The following is a 27,070-nucleotide window of genomic DNA, read 5'->3' as shown; positions in this document are numbered from 1 at the left end:
ATGTGGCTTGTGATAATTGCATAATGCAGCTAATTAATTGGCAGTATGGTGTTTCAGTATATTCAATGCAGAGGCCTAGTTGCTCTTTATGATGTGGCATACAGATAGATATCTTGCTTACAAATTCAACATAGTCCTTGTAATGTACCTTAATGTTAACTGCAATGGAATAAGCTGTATTGTGAAAAAAACTTGCATTTTAGTGTGCTGTGCTCAGGAGTGTGTTTTGCTGCATGGAATTTAAAAACTAGATTTTTCAGAAAGTGAACATGTTCCCAATATGGAGAAAACCACCATGAAATGATTTGAAAACCCAGGAAAAGCATTCTTAGAACCATGAACCACACCACATGGTAGTGGCTGAATAGCTCTTATGACAACTGTTACAGTTCTAAAATGAAAAGCAATTTTGGTTATGAAAGCTGAAAGAGCTCTAGTTGTTTTGGGGCTTGGCGACCTCTTGTACTGTTATGTTCCATCATTCTAAAATACCAGGAGCGTTATAGCGAGCTCCGTTCTGCATTCGTCACAATGTGTCCCAACTGGCATTCTGAGGATGATGGTCACAAATATTTGAAATTGTTATCCTAACAGTTATAAAGCTTATCTATTCCCCCCCCCCCCCCAGGGGAATTCATGTGATGTAAAACATCCTAAGCCCTTTTTGCTGGGCTATTGTCTGCGTGCACTTTGTATCAGCTCTTTTCCATTCTAAATTCGTCCACTTTTTTCTAAGACAAACTGCCAGTGTAAACACCATTCTGTATTAGACCTTCTCATCAGTGGTGGAACTATCATACCTAAACATCTCCCAGCTCCCCAGCCTGCAGAGAAATTTTGACGTTCCCAAAAGCTGCACATTTCTGCCTCTCAAATTGACATAACTTGTGCTATTTAACTATAATAAAGTATCATTGTTTCCTGCCCAATCCTTATAATATTGAATACACAAAAATACCAACAAGCCCCAAAGTGCTCCAACCCAGCAAAATCATGTTCTTTCCTGAATTCATACAATTTTTTAAGCTCAAATTTAGAGGCAACTTTCTCTACAGCATTCAAACGGTTGTAAAAAGTGTATCCCACTTGCTGGCAAGCTAATCTCTTGACCTAGAATTGTCTTGAGCTGTCTTCACTGAGCTAGATAAATGCATTTGTACAAATGTTGTGCCCATTCAAATGTATGCATCATATCTCCCCAATTAACAATCCCTACACTTCAACTGCACTAAATAGCTTGACATTTGAGAGATGTGATGCACTAATGTTTTTTTCAAAGGTTAATATTACCTGAGAATGAATTGGGTTTTGCCCTTGTGTGGTCAGTGTTATTACATTGCAAAGCAAGGCAGTTGTGCAGTGGATCAACTCTAGGTAGCAATAGACGAAATCAGAAACTTTATAAATACCTCAGACCCTGAAGAGGTACCATTTAAAATGACTTCACTGAAATCTGTACTTCATGGTGGCCATCACTATACAAATGTTCACCAAAATCTTTTTAATTCCATGAGCAAAATCTGATGTGTTGTGCTTCAATGAAATACTTGCTCTGCAGAACCTGGGGAGATGTGCCCAGCTGTTTTGAAGTTTATGCATATTTCCTAACCATACTATTTATTTGTTTGCGACAAGCAGCCCGAATCGCCTAAACCAGTGAAACATCAGGCAAGTGTTAAATGCTGTTCAGTTTAACTCTTTGCAGCATGTGATTGACACCTTTTCCAGCTCATTAATTTTGTTTTATTATTTTGAAGCTTTGCACTTGCCTTTTCCTTTACAATTGCTTGAAGAGCTCTTAAGGCAACTTTTCACAAGCATACAAACAGCTGCTTGCTTTTTTTTTTCTAAAATCTACATTCTGAAGTAAGATTTGATTCCATGTTTGAGTTGCTACTCTTTTGTAATTGGACATGTATTTTCATCAGTGATGCTTCTAACATTATTCATACTAAGTGTTAGACTGAAGACTATTGGGTCTGTGCAGCAGAGCTGGTCTCCAGTTGTCTTGGGTAATCCTTGCCACTGGACCAAGACCTAGTTCTGTCAAGCCTGTGGTGTGGCTGGTGTGCAATGGCCACCCCACGTTTATTTAAAACAAAATAATGCATACACAGGCATCTTCCACCCTTCAGGATGTAGTTCGGGTCGTTCATTGAAACACCTGTGAACTTGTCTTTTTTTTGGCGTGGAAGCAAGTCATCCTTGTTTTTGAGGGACCGCCTATGATGAATACTTCATATAAAATGTATGTGTAATTTCTACTTAGATTTCTGATACTTTTGGTTCCAAAAACTTGTCAACTTTGGTAGGAATATTTAATAGTGAGCCTGGCACTTCCTTATTTGAAGTATTGACTTTTGAATGAGATTTCCTGCAGAAAATGGCACTACATAGGCCACATAGATCATTGCATTATCACTTGGATTAGATGGTTGTCTCTTTGTGGCACATTTCTAAATTTATTTCAAGCAAGTGGCTTATAAGAAATGAATTATCATTTCAAAAAGGATGCCCTTAGGAGGGAAGTTATCGTCTGGCCTGTGAAATTATTCTTGAATATGTTGTCTTCCCCTAGTACTGATCCTAGTCTTTGTCTCAAGTCTGAGCTTCCTGTTGGAGTGTTGTTCAGCTGAAAACTATAAATTCTGTAATCTACTTCCCTTTTTTAAATTTTATGCAACTGGGTTGGCACTCCTAATTCTCTTCCTGTCCCCACTCAATTCATCATTGCCAACAGTGGAACCTTGCCAGTCATCATTTAATTGGCAATAATTCAACCTGGTCCATGTAAAAATGGTTAGTGTGGCATTCCTATTTCTACAGTAGGAAGTTATATGGTAAACTAGTGTATTAACTGCATAAATGGTTTGGACTCTTCCACACAGATTAAAAATCTGAAGTAGTTTATCCACCTTGTCTTAGTGTCACCAATGATTAAGATTCATACTGCTGACATGATTTTTTTTCCATTGAAAACATTATCTGTTGCTGAAACCATCATCCATTTTTTTTGTTACCTCCAGACTCTACTGTTCTAATGCTCACCAGGTTTGGCCTATCATATTCCACCCCATAAACTTGAACTCATCCAAAAATCTTCTGCCAAATCCTAATCGGTTCCAGATTCTGTTCACCCATCACCACTTGTGATTGCTGACCTACATTGACATCTTGAATAAAAAAAATTGTTCAAATCCCTCCGATTCCCTCACCTGTCACGTTAATCTCCTCCAGCCCCACAACCCTCAGACACTGCGTTTCTCCAACTCTGTTTTGTTTCTCCCCCAATCCCTATGCCCCAACATTGGTGCCCATGTCTTCAGCCATATAGGCCCTAAACTCTGGAATTCCCTCCCTAAGACTTGCCACCTATTTTTTAAGATACTCTATAAAACCTACCTCTAACCAAGCTTTGGATCCCCTGTCCTGATATCTCTTCCTTTGGCTTGTCAATTTTTGTCTGTTTGCTCTTCCATAAAGCACCTTGGGATATTTTCCTACATTAAATGTGCTGTATAAATGCAAGTTGTTTCTGGAAATATGGGTACCCAAATGCTGTATTTAAACACCAGACTTATTTAGATTGCGACAATAAAATTTGCTCAGGGGAAAGGGGATGGGTGGGAGGAGGGAGGGTAAAAACAATCTTGAACGTTGCGGTTTTCTTAGAGTTGGATGGGGAGGTGGGGGGGAGGGGAAAAGGGAGAGAATGAGGTGATTTCATTGAAACACAAGATTCTGAGGGGGGTTGACTATGTAGATGCTGAAAGGTTGTTTCTCCTGGCTGGAGAGTCTCTGGTAAGGGGCTGGCCATTTAAGACAAATGAGGAATTTCTTCCCACAGTGGGTTTATGAATCATTGGCATTTTCTACCCCAAAAGGCTATGGAAGCCAAGTCGTTGAATATATTCAAGGCTGTGTTTTGGACTCGAGGAATCGAGGGATATGGAAATTGGGTGGGAAAGTGGAGTTGAGATCAAAGATCAGCCATGATATTGAATGGCGGAGCAGGCTCAAGCGGTTGTATGGCCTAATTTTTTTTAAATGTAATCAGTGATGAGTATGTTTCAGTTTTTACTTAATGTGATAAATGTTGACCTCGCAAGAGGTGGTCAGATTCCTTTTTGGATTTGCTTTAATCTCTGTCCTAAGAGCTATGGGAAGAGAGGTTTTAAAAAATAAAATGAAAAGCTTTGGTCATGATTTTGAAATAATTTAGCTTTTCATTTTATTAAATCCTGTGCATATAGAATCTTTTCACCTTCAAAGTTAGCATGCTTCCTGTTTCTGGTACAGATCAGAAATAATTTAATAAACTTGTGTTGCCATGTCACTAACATTTTATTTTGGTATGCTGTGTTTCGGCCTGTTGACTGCAGAGTGGAACGTCACTGTATGTGAGTAGCATGTAGTTTTAAATCCCCTGCTGTTCAGGCTGTGGTAACAATTTCATGGTCAATCTGATGGGCACAAGAAACAGGATGCTATTGTTCTTGTATGCAGTAGACATGATCTTTGCTCCCAGAGTCTACATTTAATGTGCAGCAAACAAAATAGCATCCGTTCTTGATTATGCCTTGTCTGTCCTGCATTGCTTTGCATGATTTCACAGCTTAACTGCTGAAACCAAAGCAGTGCTGCTCTTTTGTTACAGAATTGCTGGTCTGTACTCGAAGGCATTTTCAACAAACTTGCATCAAATAAAAAGTATCTTGTACACTTCCCAAAATCACTAGTTTATTCTGTTTATGCAATGCCAAACTACCGGAAGAGATGGTAACAAATATTTTGTAATACTGTTATAGATTTGAAGCATAGCACTTGTGATTTTGGAGCTTCTAAGATGATAGTACTCTTCCTACTCAAGAGTATCAAGTTTACTTGGAGTTGATCTGCCCCAGCTGTCATTTTTGCATCTGTGCCAGTGCACTAAATCATTGACCCATGATGCATTATAATCTAGTAACTGCTTTAAATGCTTTTGCATTTGTTTAAAAAGTGAGCATTTTACTTTGAAAAAGGCTGAATTTGTTTCTGGCATAAAATCCTAAACAACTTTATTGCGCACACTTATTAATCTGAAGTTTTATTAATGACTTCAGTTTGTCTGGGTCTGTAATTGTAAAATAACTTTACCTTTTTAGTGTTTTCCCATAGCTGCTGACAGGAATTTAGTATGGGGGGGGAGGGGAAGAAGTTGCAGGAGTCACTAGTGCAGTATGTCAGAAATTTGCTGGTTTCTGTCTAACTCTAAAGTAATGTCTCGCGTTCTATAAATACCTTGTATATTTGTTACAGTAGCTTCTTTCTGGAGAATACAAATACTGGAATATAATATCTGCCAATCAAAAATGTGAATCTGGATGTGCTAAATGCTTAAATGTGCAACAGCACATTTAGATATCAACATTTGTTAATGTTCTTGACCAGTTTCTGTGCAGCTGTAAATCGAGTCTAGTTATGAAATCTGCTAACATTCAAGGAGAAGCTGCTTTGCTCTGCTACCTCTTTGTCTGATCTGAGACTGACTTGTAATGCATTCTCTCTTCCCTCCCAGATGTTTATGGCTCACTACATAGATCTTAACTCTGCATGATATTGAGAATAAGGAATATGCACAGTACGCTTGGATATTTTCCATTTCACATTGGATTGGATCCGGTGCTATTAAAAACAAACATCCTGGGGATATTTGTCCAATAAATACTACATTACAGCCCAAATATCTGCAGTTTTTCATATTTGAAATGTGTAAAATTACTTTCTGAATTTATTATTGTTTACAGCACATTATATTACACGTCTGACGGTTTGCATATTGCTCAGATTTGTACATTGGATCTTTTTGTAATTTCAAGGTTTTCATTTTTGGTTTCAATATAAAACAGCATAGCAAAGAATTGTCATCAAATGCAACACTCCAAGCAAGGTCAAAGTGGTGGTTGCAGTTAACAGTATGCTCAAACATTCTTGGCATAAGGATAATGCTTGGGGGTGAAATAGCTACAATTTGAAGAATTTTGTTCATAAGCTCAGACGATGAAGCTCAGGGCTCCAGATATAGACTGCTTTCTCCCTTGAGATCTGCAAATGAATGAGCAACCTTGAGTGGATCTGGAAACTATTATTAATTGGGGCAGTTGCCACTTGACGAACTAAATGAAGAAGCTCAAGTGATCACCACAACTGATGAATGTAAAAGCCTGAAGTCTGTATTGTCACTCACTAATGTAGACAAATGTGGAGGGCTTGTCTCAGTCACTGAAGACGTGACCTCTTTTGGCCACTAAAGTACTCCAAAAGGGAGTAGTCTAGACTGAAGTGGAAAGTCATAATGCTTTGAGCTGTTTTTGGAAGTGGACAGATCCAAGCAGGCTGTGTATGCAACTTGATATCATATAACTGATCATAGTTGACTTGATAGCAAGTTGCCTCCCAAACCTGCAATCTCTACCACCTAGAAGGATAAAGGCAGCAAGCGCATGGAAACATCACCACCTCCAAGTTCCCCTTCCTAAGTCACACATCATCCTGACTTGGTAATATATCACTGTTCCTTCATTGATCAAAATCCTGAAACTCCCTCCCTAACAGCACTGGGAGTACCTTCACCACACAAGCTGCAGCGGTTTCTTCACCACCACCATGAGGGCAATTGGGGATGGGTAATAAATGCTGGCCTTCCCAGTGACTCCCACATTCTGTGAATGAATAAAACAAAAAGCAGTGTGAGTAATTATTTTTCCTCTGTCCAGTTGCAGTGTTGCTCACATCACTGCCCTGGCTAGGATCAGCAAACTCTGCCTAGACCTGGGAATCAACCTGTGAGCCTCCTGGTCTGTGTCTCAATGACACGCTGTGCATTAACCTTCAAACCACTGGGAAAGCCCTTCACTTCAAAACCCTTTAATGTGGGTACTTGTTCCATTCAGCATCTGTTTAAAAACATATGCTAATATGAAAACTCTGCATATAATTTTACCTGGCCTCTAAACCTGGTTTGGGGGAAGGGGTGGGACACTTAATGTAAATAGAAAACCTGTTGGATTCCATTGCAGTTCAATGATCCTTCGAAGTGTACAGAAGTTGCTGATTCATTGCCATAAAAAGTAACTAACTGCAATACAGTAAGCCAACAAAGTTATTTGGAGTTATTTCAGATTTCCCCCTAAAAGTAAACTTTTCATAATTCAGTTATGAATGCCAATGGCAGGTGATTGCCATGCACTGATTTTTCAGAACTTGAATTTTCAAACAAAGCTGTGCTGTCCCATAAATTCTAGTATTCTGACTGAGTTCATAAAACTTTAAAACCATTAAAATTGTTAGATTGATCAAAAAAGGTGGAGTATAAAATCTAGAGAAATTGCCACAGCAATTTTTATATTTTGCAATGGGTGTTAAATCCATTGAATGCCAGGATTATTGAACTTGTGTGTCTCTGTTGGGTGAGGTTTTTGGTCCATTCTCTAAACTGGATATTGTACAAGAGGCATGACAGACATAGCTTGTGCCACTTGAACTGTATTGCCTACTGGCTGGCTACAGTGTGGAGCTAATGGTTCTGGAGAAATCACTGATCTCTGCTATTCCACTATTTTAGTTGATAAAGTTCAATTGGCAAAATGCAAATTTGGAAATCTAATGTAGTCATTTGCCTTGCCTTTTGTGTAAAGTTAAGTCCTATACCTCATTTTGACTGACCAATTGTATTTAACCAGCTGTTGTGTTGGACACAGCCTTGTGAAGCTAATTGCACCAACCAGCAATGGTGTCAACTCTGCTGTTCATAAACTTGAGACTCAAAGAAGTTTCACTAATTGAAGATCATACAGATGAGTGAAAACATGTAATATCTGTACTATACACAGCTCTGGAAATTATCTATTGCAGGAATCTAGTGTGCAAGAAAAGTTGGACATAATGGACTGTTTGTGTTCTGTTCCCTATGCAAGCTCCAAACTGCATCTTTGCTGTTCCTTCACCTTAAGTGTTAGTGGTATTCCTTTTTAGATGATTTACTGGAAACTACTCATCACAAGCAACCCTCCAAATGTTTGAACTTTAGTCTTTTTTAGAAATGCTTTTGCATTCCAACGATCACATGAAAGATATATCAACTTCTGTCTTTTTTTTGAATAGGGGGTGCAGTGAGTTTGTCCTGGAAGACCCCATAGTTCTTAAATGCTCTCCAATCTTCTTGCATCTGGTTCAATGTCCTTTTTTAAAATGATAAAGTTGGTCTATTCACAAGTGTCACAAAAACTGGCTGTAGTTGGTTGGAGCTCCTGATTCTAAACATGAGTTCTGACGGTAAACTAATCACCACTATTTCCATAACAGAAGGCAATTACAGTCTGATGTGCTTGCAGTAGTGGGGTTCAGCTTGTGAAGTGTTATAGGACTGAAGAGACTAGTGGGGGAATGAACTAAATTATTCAACTTTTAAAGCACTTGTGTAGCCTCTTATGAACCATCACAATTTTATGTAAATAATCAAATGCTTTCTGCTAAATCTTTTTTAACTTTGGCTTTGTATAGTATATATGGACATACATTCATGAGGCTGTCCACAAATACTTTTGTAATTGAATTATAAGTCAGACATGAAGTGTTGCTCATGGTTTCCACTTGAAGGAGGGAGGGGTGGTTATTGCTGAGTTGCATTCATGCAGAGTTCTTGGCAACTATCTCTTCAGTGCATTGCACATGTTTAGTTATGGGAATGTGCTTTCTTACAACCAATTAGTGCTGGAGGCAGAATACAAGCTTGCATTCTCGGTTTTTTAAAATGCATCATTGGAATGGAAAAATACAATTCAATTCTCAACCAGTGGGGCAACTTCAGCCCTGCTCATGAATCTCATAAAATGGTGCCATCGTTAACACAACAATTTGATGAACGTTCTGGAATCAGATGAGTGACTGGCAATAAATTTGGATAGATGATCCTACCAATGGTCTAAAAGGTAGCCTTGACTAGACTCAATGCAAATGTGGAGATTTTATCGAATTATAATCTCTGGAATGTTCCTCATGATTAGCTTGTGTTCAAAAACCATTTTTCCAATGTTCACTAGCAACAATGGTCACCTTGGAACCCAAGTTGTAAGAAATATTTATATTCTGACTGGTCTAATATTACACTCCACTGTTCCAGGTAATACTGGAGCCTCCAATTCTTTGCCCTTACAATTTGGCTGCATCTGTTGGACTGGTGTATACTAAAGGAATAATTTTCTGTGGCCTGGCCAAAAGTAAATCAGAAGAGGTTGGATTATTTTAATACTTCACCCCTCAAATGTCTGCATTGTTTCCACCTTGTTTTAGTTTTAACAAGCCACTTAAAGAATAGTTTCCATCAATTCAAAGCAGTGTTGAACAATCTGTGAAGTCACCTGAACTAAATTTAGCTAACTGACGCAAGACCAGCTGTAGGTTAGTCATTGCACCAGTTGTGTAATTACTGCAAGCTGTGCAAAGTAAATATTAAGTTCCCTTTTTAATCTATCCTGTCGGAAGTCTTCAACATTCAAATCCAATTGGAATTTGGCTGTTGGTGAACCGACTTGGGTAGTACTTAATTTTCCCTGGCTAGAGGGCAGTGGGTTTGATTAATATAGCTAGTCTGCTTGCTCCATGTTACCATCAGGTGCTGGTCTCAACATTCTCGTAGTACAACATTGCTGATCAAATAAGCAGAAAAACCCTGCAAACTTTGCGAAAAATAAACAAAACAACATTTCGCCTGCCTTCAACTAATTCAGTTGTTGATGGGCAGTCATTTGGGCCACAATGTTGGTATGGTTTTGGTGGTCTTTTTCATTACTCAAGAATAATTTTGTCCATTTTTTTTTATTTAGGGAGAACTGGAACGGCAGCTTCTGCAAGCAAACCCTATACTAGAATCGTTTGGTAATGCCAAAACTGTGAAAAATGACAACTCTTCTCGTTTTGTAAGTAAACTTTACTGAATTTTGAAGGTGACAACTTTTCATAACTAGCAGCCCTCCCTGATATATTTATCTTTTACATGCATTTTGTTGGCTCAATTCCCATTCCAGGACTAGCGCACATCACTTAGGCTGATACTTCAGTGTAGTGTTGGAGGTGCTGTCTCAGATGAAAGGCAGGTGGAAAAGATCCAAAGGCATGTTTTTCCAAAGATGTAGGGTGCTAGCTGTGTCCTTGCATCTGTTCCTCAACCAATACCACCAAAACCAATTATCTGGTCATTCAATAACATAATGTGGGACCTTGCTGTATACAAATTGGCTGCCATATTTACCTATGAAATAATGACTACATTTCAAAAGTAATTAATTGGATGTAAAGTGCTCTGGATTGTTTAAGATGTGAAAGGTGCTATGTAAATGCAAGTCTTTCTGGCTGGCTTTCAATTTGAGGCAGGAGATGGGGCAGATTTTGTTTACATTTTTTTCAAAATCATTTTGAATGCGTACTTAATGCATGATATACTTGCTGCCTATTAAATGAAGCACAAAAGCTAATTGTTCTGTTACTTGGATTAATGCAGCAAATATTGTGAAGTTTAACAATGCTTGCCCAGTGTTCAGAATGTCAATGGAGTCTATAGGGTTAATAGCAGCATGTACTTAGAAATATTTAAATCTATTATAGTTGTAGACTTTCAAGACTATTTTGTTATATTTATGTAAAATAAATGCAGTTCGTAGGTAGGCAAAGGATTTTGTTTTGCAATTTTTAAAAAAAACCAGCTGGAGAGCAAACTTGAACCAGTGAATATTCCTACAATTATAAATTGTAATACTGCTACATCTTGCCTGCCCCTGTGTTTTCTATCTTTAGTGGGGGTGGTGGAAGAAGGAAGAGAACACCCATTTTGTATAGGGGTGGCTAGTACCTGGGTGCATCCCCTAATTGCTCATGCACATCTGCCATTAACTTCTAGCCTGATTAGGTAATGGAATGCTGTAAAATGATGCAGGACTGCAGCTGTTTCAGTATTGTCAGCTGATAAGTACATATATCTCATCTGCATAAAGTTCTAGTGAGAAGTGAAGAGACTGACTCAATCATTAAAAGTAAAGCTAGTTCAGAAAGCAGTGTACAATTTCACTGGTACGTTTCTCCCTTCAGTTGCTTTTGGTCCATAATTTGGCATCTCTACGTAGCCAGAGAATGAATCCAATGAAAATGTTACCTGTAATCATGGTTTATACTCTTGAGCTGTGCTGCTGTGGTATCAACTGGCAATCTCTCTAATTGATCTTTGGGGACTACAATTTTTCTTGGGAATTTTAGGAGGAAGACTAAAGCTACAGTTGGGCACGTTATCACATGGCTAATCTCGAATTTCTGTGATCTGGCCTATAATTAAGGCTGCACTTCAGTTCTGGAATTAGTTAAGCTTCAATTACTCACATGGTTTGATTTACTATATAAAAGCAAATTTGGCCTGTGAAAAGCTAAAATTCCTGGCCCAGATTGTTGGATTACTTTTCAGAGTATAACATGCAAACTTTCTCAAGTCAAGAATTTGAAATTGAGGTTGTAGAGTGCAAGGAAGGTGCTTTCTCATCATGAGGGATAATTGGAAGGAGAATTGTCACTGGACTGCTCTTGTATCCCCATCAGTTTAAGGTAGTCTGGTTGGGGGTCGTGGGGACAGGTTGCTTGTCCTCCTTGATTCCAGTTGGTGAGACTTCAGCAACCAAAGGTGGAGAAAGTAATGAGGTTTTTAAGATCTTGTCACCTGATATAATCTGGTCATTCACACTGGAGAAGAGAGAACTGGATTTGTTAACATTTTGCAAGGTATAATTTTAGGTTCTGTTCAATTCACAAGACTTGGCAAGCTGTTCTGGTGTATGTTTTTCTCAAATATTAGCCACATGTGACACATGGGTTTTTAGAAAATAATTTTGGTAGAAAAGCCTTGACCTTAACCACTAAATGTTTGAAATATTTTGAGATTAGTCAGTTTATTATACTATTCAAAATGGATTATTAAATTGTGTATGCTATACTTAGCTGTTCAGCTATTTGCATCAATATTAATGTCCTGTAAATCTAACTGCTCCAGCAACAATGAATGTTAGAGTACACAAGTACCAGTTTAAGGTTTTTAATTGTATGTGGGCAAGGTATATTAACTTTCAGAATCTCTGCATTCAATTTTGGAGACTGAGAATAAATGCATGTCTGGCAATGTACAACTGAAAAATGTCACCACTCTGACTAGCTTTGGACTGAACTTAACCTGGATTGCAGGAGGCAAATTTTTTAATGTATCCTGTTTGCCATATTTGGAGTTTTGGATTACAGAAGGATTTTGTTTGCTAAAAATGAGGCCAAAATGATAGCAGTAGCTTTAGAAGTGTGAAATTCTAAGGGAAAGTTGTAGCCAACTTTTTTTAAATCCTTAGTCTGAAGCAGAACATCTGCAAGTTATTGTCTTCAAACTGTTGTGGGTCTGATCCCCATGGTATTTTTATATTGAAACCTGAGATATTGTAGGAGCTTCAAAAGTGGTAGTTGCTCCAGCTACAATTCCTTGGATTTTAAGATTTGTCAAATCATGTGATACACAGCAGTTCCAATTTCTTTCATCCCCCCCCCCCTTCCCCTGACTCTGCTTCATTTTCCAGTCCCTTCAAACTCCTTTTTCATCTAATTTTCTGCTTCTCCAAATTCTGTTTTATTCAGTGTTGAGCTCTTTGCATTCCTCCCTTACCTGTCTTGCTAAGAACATAAGAATTAGGAGCAGGAGCAGGCCATTTGGCCCCTCGAGCCTGCTTCGCTGTTCAATAAGATCATGGCTGATTGTCTACCTCAATTTCACCTTCCCCCAGATCCCTTGATTCCCTTAATATTCAAAAATCTATCGATCTGTGTTGAATATACTCAATGACTGAGCATCCACAGCCCTCTGGGGTAGACAATTCCAAAGATTCACCATCCTCTGAAGAAATTGCTCCTCATCTCTCATGCTTAACACAAATGAAAAGTAAAATATAACATGTCCTCAAATGGAATCTGCTCAGTGATATAAAGCTTCAGGTACTGACTTCCAGATCTGTTTGACCCCCCATCTTCACAAGACAATATGTTGGCAGAAGAATCGTCAAATAATAATAAACTCGACTAAACTTTGTCCTCAAATCGCCATATCTACACAGGAACATGAAACCTTCCAACCAGGTTAGCAAAAATGTTCTTGGATTTTAAAAGTAATGTTATTTACCTAGTAACTTTCTTTGTAGAAGAGAAATCCTAATTGTGGAATGGTCGTCAATGCTGGAGAAGATGAATGTTTCACGCTTTCGATTTGTCTTTATGCCATATTCTGCATCCTTTTCCATTTCTGTTCCTGATCAGAGGATAAACTCTTGCTACAGTTTCCTAACTAGCCACAAGCATCTTCCATAACACACTGATTATGGAAATACACTTTAAGTAATGGAGTGCTATGACCATTTTGAAACAAATGGTGAATTTGAGTTGGAGTTCCTAATGAATAAGACATTTGTCAATGGCTCTTCACAGACTGAGCTGCCACCCTCCAATGCTACAAGCACTTACTAATATTGATTTCTAAGTTTTAAAACATAGTTACAATCTACACAATGTTGGGTCATTAGGGGAACAGTAGTATAGTGGTAATGTTACTGGACTAGTAATCCAATGAGAGTTCAAATCCCACCACGGCAGCTGGGGAATTTAAATTCTATTAATTCAGTAAATCTGGAATTTAAAAAAAAAAAGCTAGCATCAGTAATGGTGACTATGTAATGACTGGATTGTCAGAAAAACCTAACTGGTTCATTGTCCTTTTTTAGGGAAGGAAATCTGCCATCCTTGCCTGGTCTGGCCTATGTGACTGCAGACCCACAACAATGTGGTTGACTCTTGGCTTCCCTCTGAAATGACCTTGCAAGCCACTCAAAGGGAAATTAGAGATGGGCAATAAATGCTGGCTTTGCCAGCAATGCTCGCATCCCATGAATGTGAAATTTTAAAAATTCAGGATCTGTGGAAAAATTCTCAATCTAATCTCTCCAAATCAGAATCTTCTAGTCTTGACCCTTTGAGTAAAATTTGTAGTGCCTGCACTATAGCATACAATTTCACTTTGCAGCTAGGACAGGAAAGGACTCCAGGTATAAAGTTCTGTGCTAGGAGTGCAAGATCAGCCGAGATGTTCTACTGTAAAGTGGTACCTGGATTGACCATGATAATGGCAAACTCCATTGGCTTCCAGGCTTGATCGTCTGGATAACTTCACAGTTGACTCAGATCTGGATATTGTAGCAGTTTAGTTCCACTCCTACACTGCAAACGAGCCCTAGGTGGGCAGAGGAAACTTTTCAAGGGCACACTCAAAGCCTCCTTGATAAAAATGCAACATCCCCACTGACACCTGGGAGTCCTTGGCCAAAGACTGCCCTAAGTGGAGGAAGAGCATCCGGGAGGGCGCTGAGCACATTGAGTCTCGTCGCCGGAATCAAGCGCAGGCAGCGGGAAGGAGTGTGCGGCAAACCAGTGCTCCCATCCTTTCCTTTGACTGCCTGTCCAGTCACCTGAGAACTCACTCAAGTGGAAGCAAGTCTTCCTTGATTTTGAGGGACTGCCTATGATAGGATATTGTGCATGCTAAGCAAGATTCTCCCATTGTCATTTAACTCAAAATCCTTTCAGTTCAGTTGTTCCTCCTTGCTGGCATCCACCCAGCAGCTGAGAGTCTCCTACTAGTTGATGTGGGATATGTATGTATTTAGTGTGCTGTGAGGGTGGTTCAACTATTTGCAGGCAGCAAGTTGAACTGCACGGTACTTGGATAGTTGCACAAGTGACTTGAATGGCTCAATCGTAATAAGTGTTAAAATAAATGAGCCACAGCTGCTTTATATTTCCAGTTCTCTTACAAGTCCTATTCTTGGCCAACTATGAGCTTTGTCAGTTGGAATTTCAACACTTTGGTCTGAACAGCAAAGCAAAATACATATTCATTCTTGGCCTGTACACTTTGTAATAATATCCAGATGGCGTCTGGTACGCTCATAAGGGATGAACCTGAGTACTGTGTACAATGAGCAAGTGTGACCTTTGCTCCTTTAAGATGTGTGCAGGTATCTTGTGGGTGGCCTGCTTATATATCATGCTCCCAAGGGTTGTTGGGATCCCTTGGGACTCCCAACAGGTAGGCCCTCTGGTGGTGGTGTAATACAGGTTACAAGGATTAAATACATAACATCACTTCCCCCGTGAAGTTAATAGTACATTTATTTACAAGGTGAGACAATCTGGGGCTTTTCGCTCCCTTGTAGATTGTCTCAGTACAGGTGTGGATGAGTTGGTTAGTTCTTCACTGGGCTGCTGGGGATGGTGAGTTCGGCTTCATAGTCAACCATGTCAGTTGCCCTGTGTGTATTGGAGGGTCAAAGTTGGTAGTGTTGTCTTCGGGTTCGAAGCTGTTGGTGAACCACTATTTGATTGGGTCCAAATGTTTTCTAAGTTTGTCCATTGGCCAATTTGACCTGAAACACCCTACTCCCCTCTGGCTGTGACGTGCCAGCGAGCCATTTGGGACCATGTCCATAATTGAGTACAAACCCAGGATCATTGATCTCAATATCGTGACAAATTTGCACGGTCATGGTACACAATTTGTTGCTGCCTGCCCTCCACGTGATCATGAAGATCAGCGTGGACAAGAGTCTTGTTTTTAGCCCCCTTTTCATGAGCAGCTCAGTTGGGGGAACTCCGGTGAGTGGGGTCTGATGCGGTAGCTGAGCAGCACCTGGGTCTGCAGGGAGCCTTCCGACACATTTCAAGCTTTGCTTGATTGTCTGAGCTGGCCGTTGGATGCGGGCTTGAACGGGGCAGATGTGACGTGTTTGATCCCATTGCGGGTCATAAATTCCTTGAATTCAGCACTGGTGAAGCACTGCCCATTGTTGCTGACTAGGACATCAAGCAGGCAGTGTGTGGCAAACATGGCTCGTAGGCTTTCAATAGTGGCCGTGGACATGCTTAGACATTATCGCACATTCAATCCATTTTGTGTAAGCGTCCACAGCAACCAAAAAAATTTTGCATAGAAATGGGCCCGCATAGTCCACGTGGATTCTCGACCATGGTTTGGAGAGCCACAGTCACAAACTTAGCGGTGCCTCTTAGTGCATTGCTCAGCTGCGAGCCAGTGTTGCACTGGCGCACACATGACTAAATCTGAGTCGATGCCAGGGCACCACACATAGGATCTGGCTATAGCTTTCATCATTACGATGCCTGGGTGGGTGCTGTGCAGTTCACAAATGGACGTATCTCTGCCTTTCTTGGGCAAGACCATGTGATGCCCCACAACACAGTGCGCCTGTAGGGACATTTCATCTTTGCGCCTGTGTATGGCTTAATCACCACCTGCATCTCCGCTGGGACGCTGGACCAGCTCCCATGGAGGACAGTTTTTTTTTTAACCAAAGACAGTAAAGGATCTTGGCTGGTCCAGGTCCTGATCTGGCAGGCCGTAATGGAGGATTTCTCATTCTCGTGCCTCCATGACCATGAGCAAGTCCGCTGGCTGTGCCATTTCCACCCTGGTGGTGGGCAGTGGTAGCCGACTGAGCATCTGTGCAGTTTTGTGGCAGATTACATAGTTGTATGTCGACAGCATGAGTGCCCCTCTTTGGATGCCGGCAGAGGCATTGGTAATCCCATTCCCCTCAGAACAGTGATATAGTGGCTTGTGGTCAGTTTAAAGCTCAAACTTGAGGTCAAATAAGTACTAGTGCATTTTCTTTACCCCATAAATGCATGCCAGAGCCCCTCTTTCAATCAATGCTGTAGGCCCTTTCGGCCTTGGACAAACTCCTGGACGCATAAGCGACCGGTTGCAAAATCCCCGATTCGTTAGCCTGTTGGTTACACACACGACCCCGTATGAAGATGCATTGCAAGCTAGCACTAATCTTTTACAAGGGTTATACAGGACAAGCAGTTTGTTTGAACACAACAAATTTCTGGCATTCTTAAAGGCAGCCTCTTGTGAATTGCCCCATACCCAGTTGTCTCCCTTGCACAGTAGCACATGTAGGGGTTCTAGCAGGGTGCTTAACCCAGGTAGGAAATTATCAAAATAGTTGAGTCTCGAACGACCGCAACTCTGTCACATTCTGTGGTCTCTGCGTGTTCTTGATGTCCTCTGTTTTTGCGTCGGTGGGTCTGATGGCATCTGCTGCGATTCTTCTTTCCAAGAACATGACGACCTGCGGCAGGAAAACAGAGCATTTCAACCTGAGCTCCACGCGATCCAACCAACTAAGAACGTCTTCCAGATTCTTTAAGTGCTCAATGGTGTCCTGACCTGTAACCAGTATGCCGTCCTAAAACCACAATGCGAGGAACCGACTTTAGCAGGCTCTCCATGTTCTGTTAGAAGATTGCTGCGGCTGACTGAATCCCGAACGGGCATCTGTTATAGATGAACAGACCTTTGTGCGTGTTGATACAGGTGAGGCCTTTTGAAGACTCCTCCAGCTCCTGCATCATGTAGGCCGAGGTCCAGTCCAGCTTGGTGAATGTCCCTCCAGCCAGGGTTGCAAATAGGTCGTCTGCCTTGGGTAGCAGGTACTGATCCTGCAGAGAAAAACGGTTAATTGTTACTTTAGTCCCCACAAATTCTGACTGTGCCGTCACCTTTTGAGTACAGGGACAGTCGAACTAGCCCACTTGTTGAATTCCACCAGCACAATGATGTTTTCTTGCTTCAGCCTGTCCAGCTCAATTTCCACTTTCTCACGCATCATGTACAGTACTGCCTGTGCCTTGTGGTGGATGGGTCGTGTACCTGGAACCAAATGGATCAGCATTTTCTCCGTGAAGCTTCCAATGCCTGGCTCGAACAACGATTGGAACTTGCTCAGAACTTGGGCACATGAGGCGTCGTCGACAGATGAAAGCGCTCGGATGTCGTCACAGTTCCCGCGGATATTTTCCCAGCCAGCATCTGACAAACTATGTGGGGCCATCCCCTGGCGCAATCCCCAAGGAGTTTGTGTACTGCTCCCTCCTTTGACTTCTGCACTGCCAATTACAGGAATTAGTTCCTTGGTGTAAGTCCTTAATTTGGTGTGAATGGGGCTGAACTTGGGCCTGTGTGCCTTTTTGCCCCACAGCCTGTCAAAGGCCTTTTTATTCTATATGGACTGACTCGCACCTGTGTCCAGTTCCATAGATACTGGAATTCCATTCAGTTCAACTTCCAACATTATTGGTGGACATTTCATAGTGAATGTGTGTACCCCGTACACTTCTGCCTCCTCGGTACGAGTCTCCAATTCAGCCTGATCCACAGTGGATTGATTTTCCTCTAACATGGTTTTGCAGGGTTTGCAACTCGCCTGCACATTTGCTGGAAGTATCTTATTCTGCAACCGTTGCATGCATAGTGCTTGAAGTGGCATTGATGGGGCCGATCGCCACCTCAGTGCCAACAAGGTGTTAATGCGAGGCAGTTAACGATTGATGGCAAACTATGGGTCATCTGAGGTTGGGCAGCAGCAGCCGGTGTGTACATTCTGCCATGTATGTATATTTCTGCTCAAACAATGTTGCTTTATGCACCGTACTGGCTGAAACTTCTTTATTCTGTGAAATCTGTGTGGTGTTGTCGCTGGTGGACATAAATGCCTGGGCTATCATTATGGCTTTACTTAGATTCGGAGTCAACAGTTTGCAAAGGATTGCCTCATGGCCAGTACACAAGTGTCTCAGCATTTGTTCTAGGAATCCCTCAAATTCGCAATGTCCTGTGAGGCGCCTTAGTTCGGTGACATAGCTCGCCACTTCCTGGCCCTCCGACCGTTGACATGTGTCGAACTGATATCTCGCCATCAAAATGCTTTCCTTAGGTTTTAGGTGCTCCAGGACCAGTTTACACAATTCTTCTTAGGAATTCTCTGGTTTTGCTGGAGCTAGGAGATTCATGAGGCCATAGGTTGTTGCCCTGCAGACAGTTAGGAGGATCGCTCTTCGTTTGGCAGTGTTCTCATCCCCTTCCAGCTCGTTGACCACAAAGTATTGGTCGAGTCTCTTCACGAAAGCCTTCCCAATTGTCCCCTTCTGAGAACTTCTCCAGGATACCAACTATTCTTTGCATTTTCGCGCGGTTGTTCATTGCCTCGTTGCCAATTGGTACGCTCATAATAAAGGATGAATCTGAGTACTGTGTACAATGAGCAAGTGTGACCATGGCTCCTTTTAAGACTCGAGTGCAGGTACCTCGGTGGCCTGCTCATATACCATGCTCCCAATGGATGCTGCAATTGCTTGGGACTCCAACGAGTAGGCCCTGTGGTGGTGTAATACAGGTTACAAAGGGTTAAATACATAAGTCAAAATGGAAGGTAATTTTTTGTAAGGAGCAGCACCTCTAGAGCACAGTACATTTATACCCTTCATATTCTTAACTTTGCTTTGTCCTGTAAATTTAAAATGTTACACTCAAATGGTATCTAATCACTTTTTCAGCCAAATTGAAAGTCAAGAAATTTTGGGAGATGTATGGAGTGCTCAGAGCACCTGGTTCATGGGTCAGCTTTTGGAGGTAGATTGCCTCTGCTTTCCTTGAGGTCTGTAACCCAATAGTGAAAAGGAAGCTTGCATATTTCAGCTTCCCAATATCATTCACAATCTCGATGCAGTGCCACAATGGTGCAGTGATAATTTGATAATGCAAGTGGTGGCCAGGAGTGAGACTTTTTTATGGATATTTGCCATGAAAGTGGAGATGTGGAGCAGGCAGGATGGAAAGTTTTCCTAATGAAACTAAAGCTAGCATGGAGCTTCAGTTTGCTCTGGCACCTGGTATATATGCCACAGTCCATACATGATGTAGAACAAGAGGTTAAGATTAAATTAGCTTTATGTACAATAGTGTCCAGGAATTAGTGGGCTGGTCAGAAGGTACCCTTGGTGAAAGAATGTGTTCAAAGGTTAAAATTTAAACTTTTATGGATGAGTTAAAAAGGTGGTCCTTTTTAATGTATTATCAGTCTTTTTGGTGCCATTTATTGAAGATTTTTTGGTAAAGCTGTGCCAAAGTGCATGGCTTGTGTATGTGTTCAGTTATTTGCTCCTGGATTTTGGCTGGGATTTGTTATCAGCACTATGTTCTTTCTGCGATTGATCTATACGACTACTGAGTCTGTTTGCAAAAAACCAGGCTGGGAAGAATATTGAAGGGCTGTCTTGATGATCTATCTCTGGAATAGAACAAAATGTGACAACAGTTGTGAAACATTACAGCTCAAATAACTTTGCAAAGAAATGTTTTTCCAATGAGAAAATGTTGTTAGAATTATTTAATACTTGTAGGAAATGAAAGTAAAAATGTAAAATCAAAACTTAAACTAGTTTTATGAAATGATCAATAATTTTGGGCCAAATTGGAGTCTTCTCTTTCTCCACCCCCCTTCTCTTTCCCCTCCCTCCCTTCCTTCCATCCCCTCCCTCCCTTCCTTCCATCCCTCCTTCCTTCCCTCCCTCTATATAGAGCTCAGTAAAACATACTTTTTAATTGAGTCCTCGGGGAGCCTTACAGAATAGTTCTTGATTTGTGATGTGAAATAAAAACAACTACAGTGCAAAAATACAATTGCAATCAAGATTTCAAGTTGGTAACAGATGCATGTTCATATGCCACACAGGTACTAGTGTTGGCAACACTTTGGAAGGTTGTTTTAAATGGTTATGGTTCATGTAGGACATTTTTTAACTTGTAAAAGGCCACATTTGACAATTTTTAAAATATCTATTACTGAACTCTAGTCAAGTGAGTGTTGGAAGGCCTGTGATTTTAGAATATGGAAATCTGCTTTCTATTACTACAGTTAATAGAATCTTGTTGAAGCAGAATGAAATTGTCATCCATAGTAATGGATTAAGCTTAAAAAAAATTCCCACAGATTTGAAAAATGGCTTTAGGTATTAAATAATTGAGTTTAGTGCAATTTAACATTTGTTTTTCTTGAACTCTCTTCCTTTCCTCTTTTGTGACAAAGGATTTTTCCATATTTAGAGCTGTCTAAATATTGTGCTAATTCGTACTCCTGTTTGTAGACACTCTTACTCACTTGTCAGCTTCTGATACGTACTCCAATGAAATAGTTTACATAATTGTAGGCGGGGCTTGTTCCTCTTCGGTGGCTTTACCTGGGAATTAAGTTATTTAAATGTCTGGAGGCCATTTAATTTAGGAATGTTTGGAAATGTTAAGCATTCCAAGGAGTTCTTCAAGTAATGTGATTACAACTTTACTTAATTGGAATTTAATTTAAGATATGTGCACTTAACCTTAAGTTAAACATTTAAATTTACTATTTATAAAAGTGGCAAGTCTTATGTAACTTGTGCTTAAAAATGATTTTTCTCTTGCAGGGAAAATTCATCCGAATCAACTTTGATGTCACCGGCTATATTGTGGGGGCCAACATTGAGACCTGTATCCTGTTCACTACTGCCTTTGAGAGTGAGGGGAGGGGGCAGTGGGGTGCTGGATAAAATGATTTTGGTCATTTGTCTATATTTGCATAGGAAATATTTAGGACTACAATTTAACTTTTTGATTTTCACAACATTCTAAACTGTATTGGATATGGGGGAAAAAACAACTCTTTAAAAATCCTTGATTCTTCAGCTTCGAACCAGCTATTAATCCTACAGCCAATGCTTTCAGTTTAGCTCTGCTTTATTTAGAATGAATGGGAACGAGGAGATTTGCCTAGAAGTTGAGAAGGCTATTAAAAAGACATAATGCAATATTTTAATAGTTGCAACTTGTTGAGATTATCCTTGACGTTGACCAGATCTTCTGGAAAAATCGCGTGCGATCCGCCAGGCCAAGGAAGAAAGAACATTCCACATTTTCTATCAAATGCTTTGTGGAGCAGGAGAACATCTTAAATGTAAATCAGTTCTGTAATATTGCGAAGAATATTCTTGCCCCACGTTCCCAAAACTAGTCAAATGTATGAATTTGTTTTGGGCACAATACAGTTTGGTGAATACGATGCACCTTTCCTCCCCCAGCTGTATTAGACTGAACAATTTTAAGCTCTGGCATGGTTCAAGTATAATGCAGCATTTCTTTCCAAACTTTATTGGTAACGGGACACCTGGGATTGATCAATCTTCAGTTCCGGCTCGGGTCTCTGAAGTAGCTGCAAAATACACAAGTTGGAACTTTTTCAACCCATGATAACATCGGAGTTGATATCCACAGTTGATTTGCACAAAATTTGCCTAAATGTGGCAAGCATCAACACTGAATTTTTAAAATGCATACATTTTGGCATTCATACAAGAACTGGAACAATTTAGTTTTGACCCATTGTCTAAATGCCACAAGTGACTTCACCATTTTGGCAGAGCTTTGTTTTATCACTTCAATCATATTCTATTGGAATTTATGGGTGGGACAGAATGACTTGTGTTGTGCTTCCTTTAGTATACCAGTTTGTTCCCCTAATTGCTCAGTGGATAGAAGCACTGGCCAGTGTTCCACTAAACCATGCAGCCCAGAAGAGTAGGTTTCATTCCCTGTCTGTTGGGTTCCTTCAATTAGCCTCTGCACCCCTTGACTTGTGGAAGAGGCAGCATTAGTCAAGGTTCCCTCTCTTGATCACAATCTCGTGATCTTTGCTGGAAAGTGTTCTTTGGCTGAGAAGAGGATAGGTTCAGCTGTGATGGCCTCCATGGTCAAATAAGTTGTTGGAGGTATAGCTACTTGGCTTGGGTATTGTAAAGCTGACTGTGGAGCTATAACCCAGCAAGAGTCTTTCTATTTAGGAAAGGTGAAAAATGAGGGAGTGGTGGTGGGGGGGAGAAAGGAGGAGGAGGAGGGGGGAGGGAAAGTAGGTACTATTTTGGGGCTGCCTTTAATAAATTACCATGCTTAAATCCATTTCTCGCAACCTATTCACCTTTTTGCATCTTTGTCTTTGCTTCTAATCTTTTCCTAGTACACCAATGAACATCTCTTGTTTAGACTATTCTGTTTTTGTGAAATACAATGTATTTTTTTGCTTGTAAACTAATCAGTTTCTGGTATGGAACCAATGATGGAAGTTTTTGAACACGTGCTTTTTTAAAAACCAACAGCTGATTTGCTGCTTGAAGGGTTTAATAATTACCGGTTCCTATCCAATGGTTACGTCCCTATCCCTGGACAGCAGGAGAAGGATAACTTCCAAGAAACCATGGAGGCAATGCACATCATGGGTTTCTCCCATGAGGAAATTTTGTGTAAGTTACTATGTTACATTATTTATAACCAATCCATATGCAAGTATTCATAAGGTTATTGGTCAGATTTTATGATCTTGGAAGAGTGAGAAAACAAATTGAGTTATTAACTGGACTTAATTTTGTTTTTAAACCTTTGAAAACAAGGTGGTAATAAATTGGGATAATATTGTGCAGTGGCTGGTTAACAAATACAGAAAGCATCTTAATAGAACATGCTGAGGCTATTTACGAAAAAAAAATTTCTGCACATCAGAAAAATGACTTAGCACCTTGCCGCTAAAGCCATCAGCAGTTTGAGTGGGTCAGAATCATTATATATAGTATGCACATTCAGACTGGCATTTGTAATTGCGATTTGTCAATTTTAGTGGTCGTGCTGATTTGATTTCATGAGTAAGTTTGTTTTGCCGAGCCTACCCAATTTGATGTAAATCTATACAACCAATGCAATGAACAATTTTTAATACAATATTCTTGTGGACTTTAAAATCCATTTTCTTTGATCAAATATCAAAAATCACAGTTGAAACATTAGACCCTGCCTATTGCTTGTTAATAAGGACATTAAGAAAATCTTTCGAAAGAAATTAGTTGTGACTTTGAACCTGTTCTATCACTTTCTATTTGTGCTTCTGATTGTCAGGCATACATTTGATCACCACACTGGTTCATTTATCAGCTGGAAGATGCATTTGCCTATACACTAAATAGTTGGATTTTGAGAAGCAATTAACATGTTTACATCTTTCTGGTGGTCATTACCTCAGTTTAAGCATACTTGGAGAATTTGCCTCTGCATTCACCTTCCCCCTCGAACTCTCAAATTGAACATGGGAAGTAATTTCATTGTGCTAGGAAAATGTGAATTTTGAGTTAATACAATAAACCTCATCTGATATTAAATTGCTGAAAGCTAATTAGAACTGGTATTCTATCCCTTCATCTTCAAGCTGATTGGACTTGGATTAGATGGCTTTATGACTTTTAAAATACAGCTACTGGAATTTAATTTTTGACCAATTAATAAATTAATCCACATTTCATCCAGAAGCTAATTTTTTGATTTTCAGTTTAATGTGTTGCTGGTTCCATTCTCTGCTACGTTCAGTTTCTCTCTAACCCCAAACCTGCTGTGTAATGTATTAGTCATAGTTGTAGTTGTGCAGTTTGGTAAAATGTGTAAGGAATTTCAGTCATAGGATATCGAATGGGTTATTAATCCTTTTCAATACAATTTTGATTGGACTGAGATTTACCACCCACCACAGTGGAGCTGCAGCACACTACTGAGAACTAGTAAACCTCTTGCCAAAGTCATCAAAAATAAAGTCAGACACAAACAATATTCAACTAACACTACTTTGAGTACATCTGATACAGTTCTAACCACCATTTAAGCAATTAATTAAAGGGACTTGGGTAGATACTAATGGACAGTCTAACTACATTAAAAATGTAGTTTGAGCATACCTGTCACTATCGTGGCTTTAGCCAACCTTTGCTTTAATAGTCCAAGGTTATTTGCACTTCAGAAGTGTCTTCTTTCATTACATCACTAGAAAACCACCAGCATTGAACAGTACTACTACTACTCCTGGATGGTATACACACTAATTCTTCTGGGATCAGTTGTGGCACAGTTGGCAAGATTTGCCTCCCTGTCCCCGAAACATTCAATCACTCTGGGTATACGTCCAGTCATTTGTGTATTTTCCATATTTGGTCCTTGTTTCTCATGCTGGTGTAGCCAATGTTGTGTATATTATCTTTAGATTGCTATACATTTGTGTCTCGTCAAACTTGGAACAGTTGTGTGGTGCACTACACAGGTGCTCCTGTCAAGTTATCCCTGAATCCAGACTTTATGGTTTGAAATATTGTCAACTTTCAATGAGGTTTAGAAAGGGCTTTACATTTCCAAGTACAATATCTTCTTTATTGAGGGTGTTGTACTGTTTAGTTAGATGTGCATTCATACTATGGTTATAGCATCAGTGCAATTGGTTTTGCTTCACTGCAATTAGTGTAACTACAGTCTGTCTGACCTGCAAGCAAGGAGAAGGTAATCTTGCCCCACTTAATTTTGGAGTAAGTTTGGGTCTTGGTGTCCAATTGGCACTCCCAAGTTTAGCTTCTGTGCAAATTGAATACACTGCCCCAATAGTAAGCTTGTAGTGTGACTGCACTGTAAGCTTAATCTACATCACAACTAGGGGGAGGATAGACAAGCATATGAGGGAGTAGGGAATAGAGGGTTATGCTGATAGATTTAGATGAGGAAAGACTGGAGGAGGCTCAAGTGGAGCATAAACGCTAGCATGGACTGGTTGTGCTGAATGGCCTGGTTCTGTGCTGTACATCCTATGGGCTCAATTTTGGCCATGAGTTGCTCTTTTTTTTTTGGAGCAACTTGATTTTCCTGGAGTATCTTAAAAATCCCCATTTTGCACATTCAGTTTGCGCCAATGTAAGTGAGTTAGGATTTTTTTCGGTTTGTTTTTCTCTGGTGTTACCAGCCACCTACACCAGTTTTGGCCAGCTAATAGTTACTCCAAATCTGCTTAAGCTAGCGTATATGGCCACTTCAGAAAACCCTTGCGGAGAATTAAGAAATCAGTGCAGGTAGGTACATTGGAGGCCAGCAGAACTTATGACTTGACTAAAGAATGTGAATAGGATCAAACAGCTGTACAGGAAATCATATGACAAGCTTTGCAAAGTTAATTTACTATACAACAAGCTTAAACTACAAAAATAAAAATAATTAAATTGCCCTAATCTCAACTAATTTAAACAATTTTGTTTGCAATGTGTATACTAGGCCAAAATTGAGCCCATATTTATTGAAGTAGACTTTATTTAGATAATGTATTCAGTATTCTTCTGTCACTTATGTTCACAATAGCACCAGGTGAATAGGCTTGACAAATGGTCACCACTATTCATGAGAAAATATATTTACATAATTTTTTCAAAATATCCTGAAGTCCAGGAAAATGATAGCCATTAAAGTTCAAAAATAGCTACAGTGCATAAAATTTCAAACCTGGGGTCGATCGCCTGGGAGGCCACTCGGCCAGGGATAGGGGCGGGCATCGGGTCCCACACAGCGGCTGCAGCATGTGCAGAGGCTGGTGATGAGGAGCTACTGCACATGCGTGGACACACCTCTGCATGTGTAGATGTTCCGGCACTGTTCAGTGCAGAATGCTGGCTCTGCCCCTGACCCGACTGGTCACGTTGCGCAATTATCAAGGAGAGGCCGGACAGCGGCCAAAGTAGAGCTGTTTTTTTTAAATTTCCTATCCCCCCCCCCCCCCCAGCCAAGCGCACTTATCAATGGAGAAAAGTGGTGCATCTGTGGTGAGTGCCGAAAAAAGGACTGAGCCAAAATTGAGCCCTATAACTTGTTTGCTGGTTAAAGCAGACATGAAGATGGACTCACTAAATTTGTGGGAAAGATTTTGATACCAGACAACTATGAAACCTGGTGAATATTGCTCTCCTGTTCATTACTGGAAAGATCTCAAATTTCTTGTGATATTTTGATTATTTCCTATAGTGATATTTTCATGGGTATTTGAGATTCTTTCCTCTGTTAATTGTTGATATATCTTGCTCACAGCAATGCTGAAAGTGGCTTCATCAGTACTGCAGTTTGGTAATATCGTCTTTAAGAAGGAGAGAAATACAGACCAAGCATCTATGCCAGACAACACTGGTAAGTTATTTAATGGGTTCATCGTCTTATGTTACAGCACAAGTGGGTATTTAG

At 40.2% G+C, this 27,070-nt stretch overlaps 1 protein-coding gene across 3 annotated transcripts in view; it reads left to right on the top strand.

Moving 5' to 3' along the window:
- The window catches only part of LOC139226673 (myosin-10), a 151,815-nt gene that overhangs the window by 76,627 nt on the left and 48,118 nt on the right, over positions 1 to 27,070 (top strand). The window contains exons 6-11 of one of the 3 annotated variants that reach the window (XM_070857594.1): positions 1,639 to 1,668; positions 9,867 to 9,959; positions 21,427 to 21,490; positions 21,855 to 21,953; positions 23,149 to 23,292; positions 26,921 to 27,016. In XM_070857594.1, the coding sequence (XP_070713695.1) occupies positions 1,639 to 1,668; positions 9,867 to 9,959; positions 21,427 to 21,490; positions 21,855 to 21,953; positions 23,149 to 23,292; positions 26,921 to 27,016 (526 nt within the window). Of the gene's footprint in view, positions 1 to 1,635; positions 1,669 to 9,866; positions 9,960 to 21,426; positions 21,491 to 21,854; positions 21,954 to 23,148; positions 23,293 to 26,920; positions 27,017 to 27,070 lie in introns of all 3 variants that reach the window. The other 2 variants (XM_070857593.1, XM_070857595.1) reach the window with 2 other exon arrangements.

Source organism: Pristiophorus japonicus, chromosome 16, assembly GCF_044704955.1.
Source record: "Pristiophorus japonicus isolate sPriJap1 chromosome 16, sPriJap1.hap1, whole genome shotgun sequence".
In the NCBI taxonomy this organism is placed as follows: Eukaryota; Metazoa; Chordata; class Chondrichthyes; family Pristiophoridae; genus Pristiophorus; species Pristiophorus japonicus.
The sequence above is the reverse complement of the archived record's forward strand: the minus strand, read 5'-3'. Positions and strand labels throughout refer to the sequence as shown.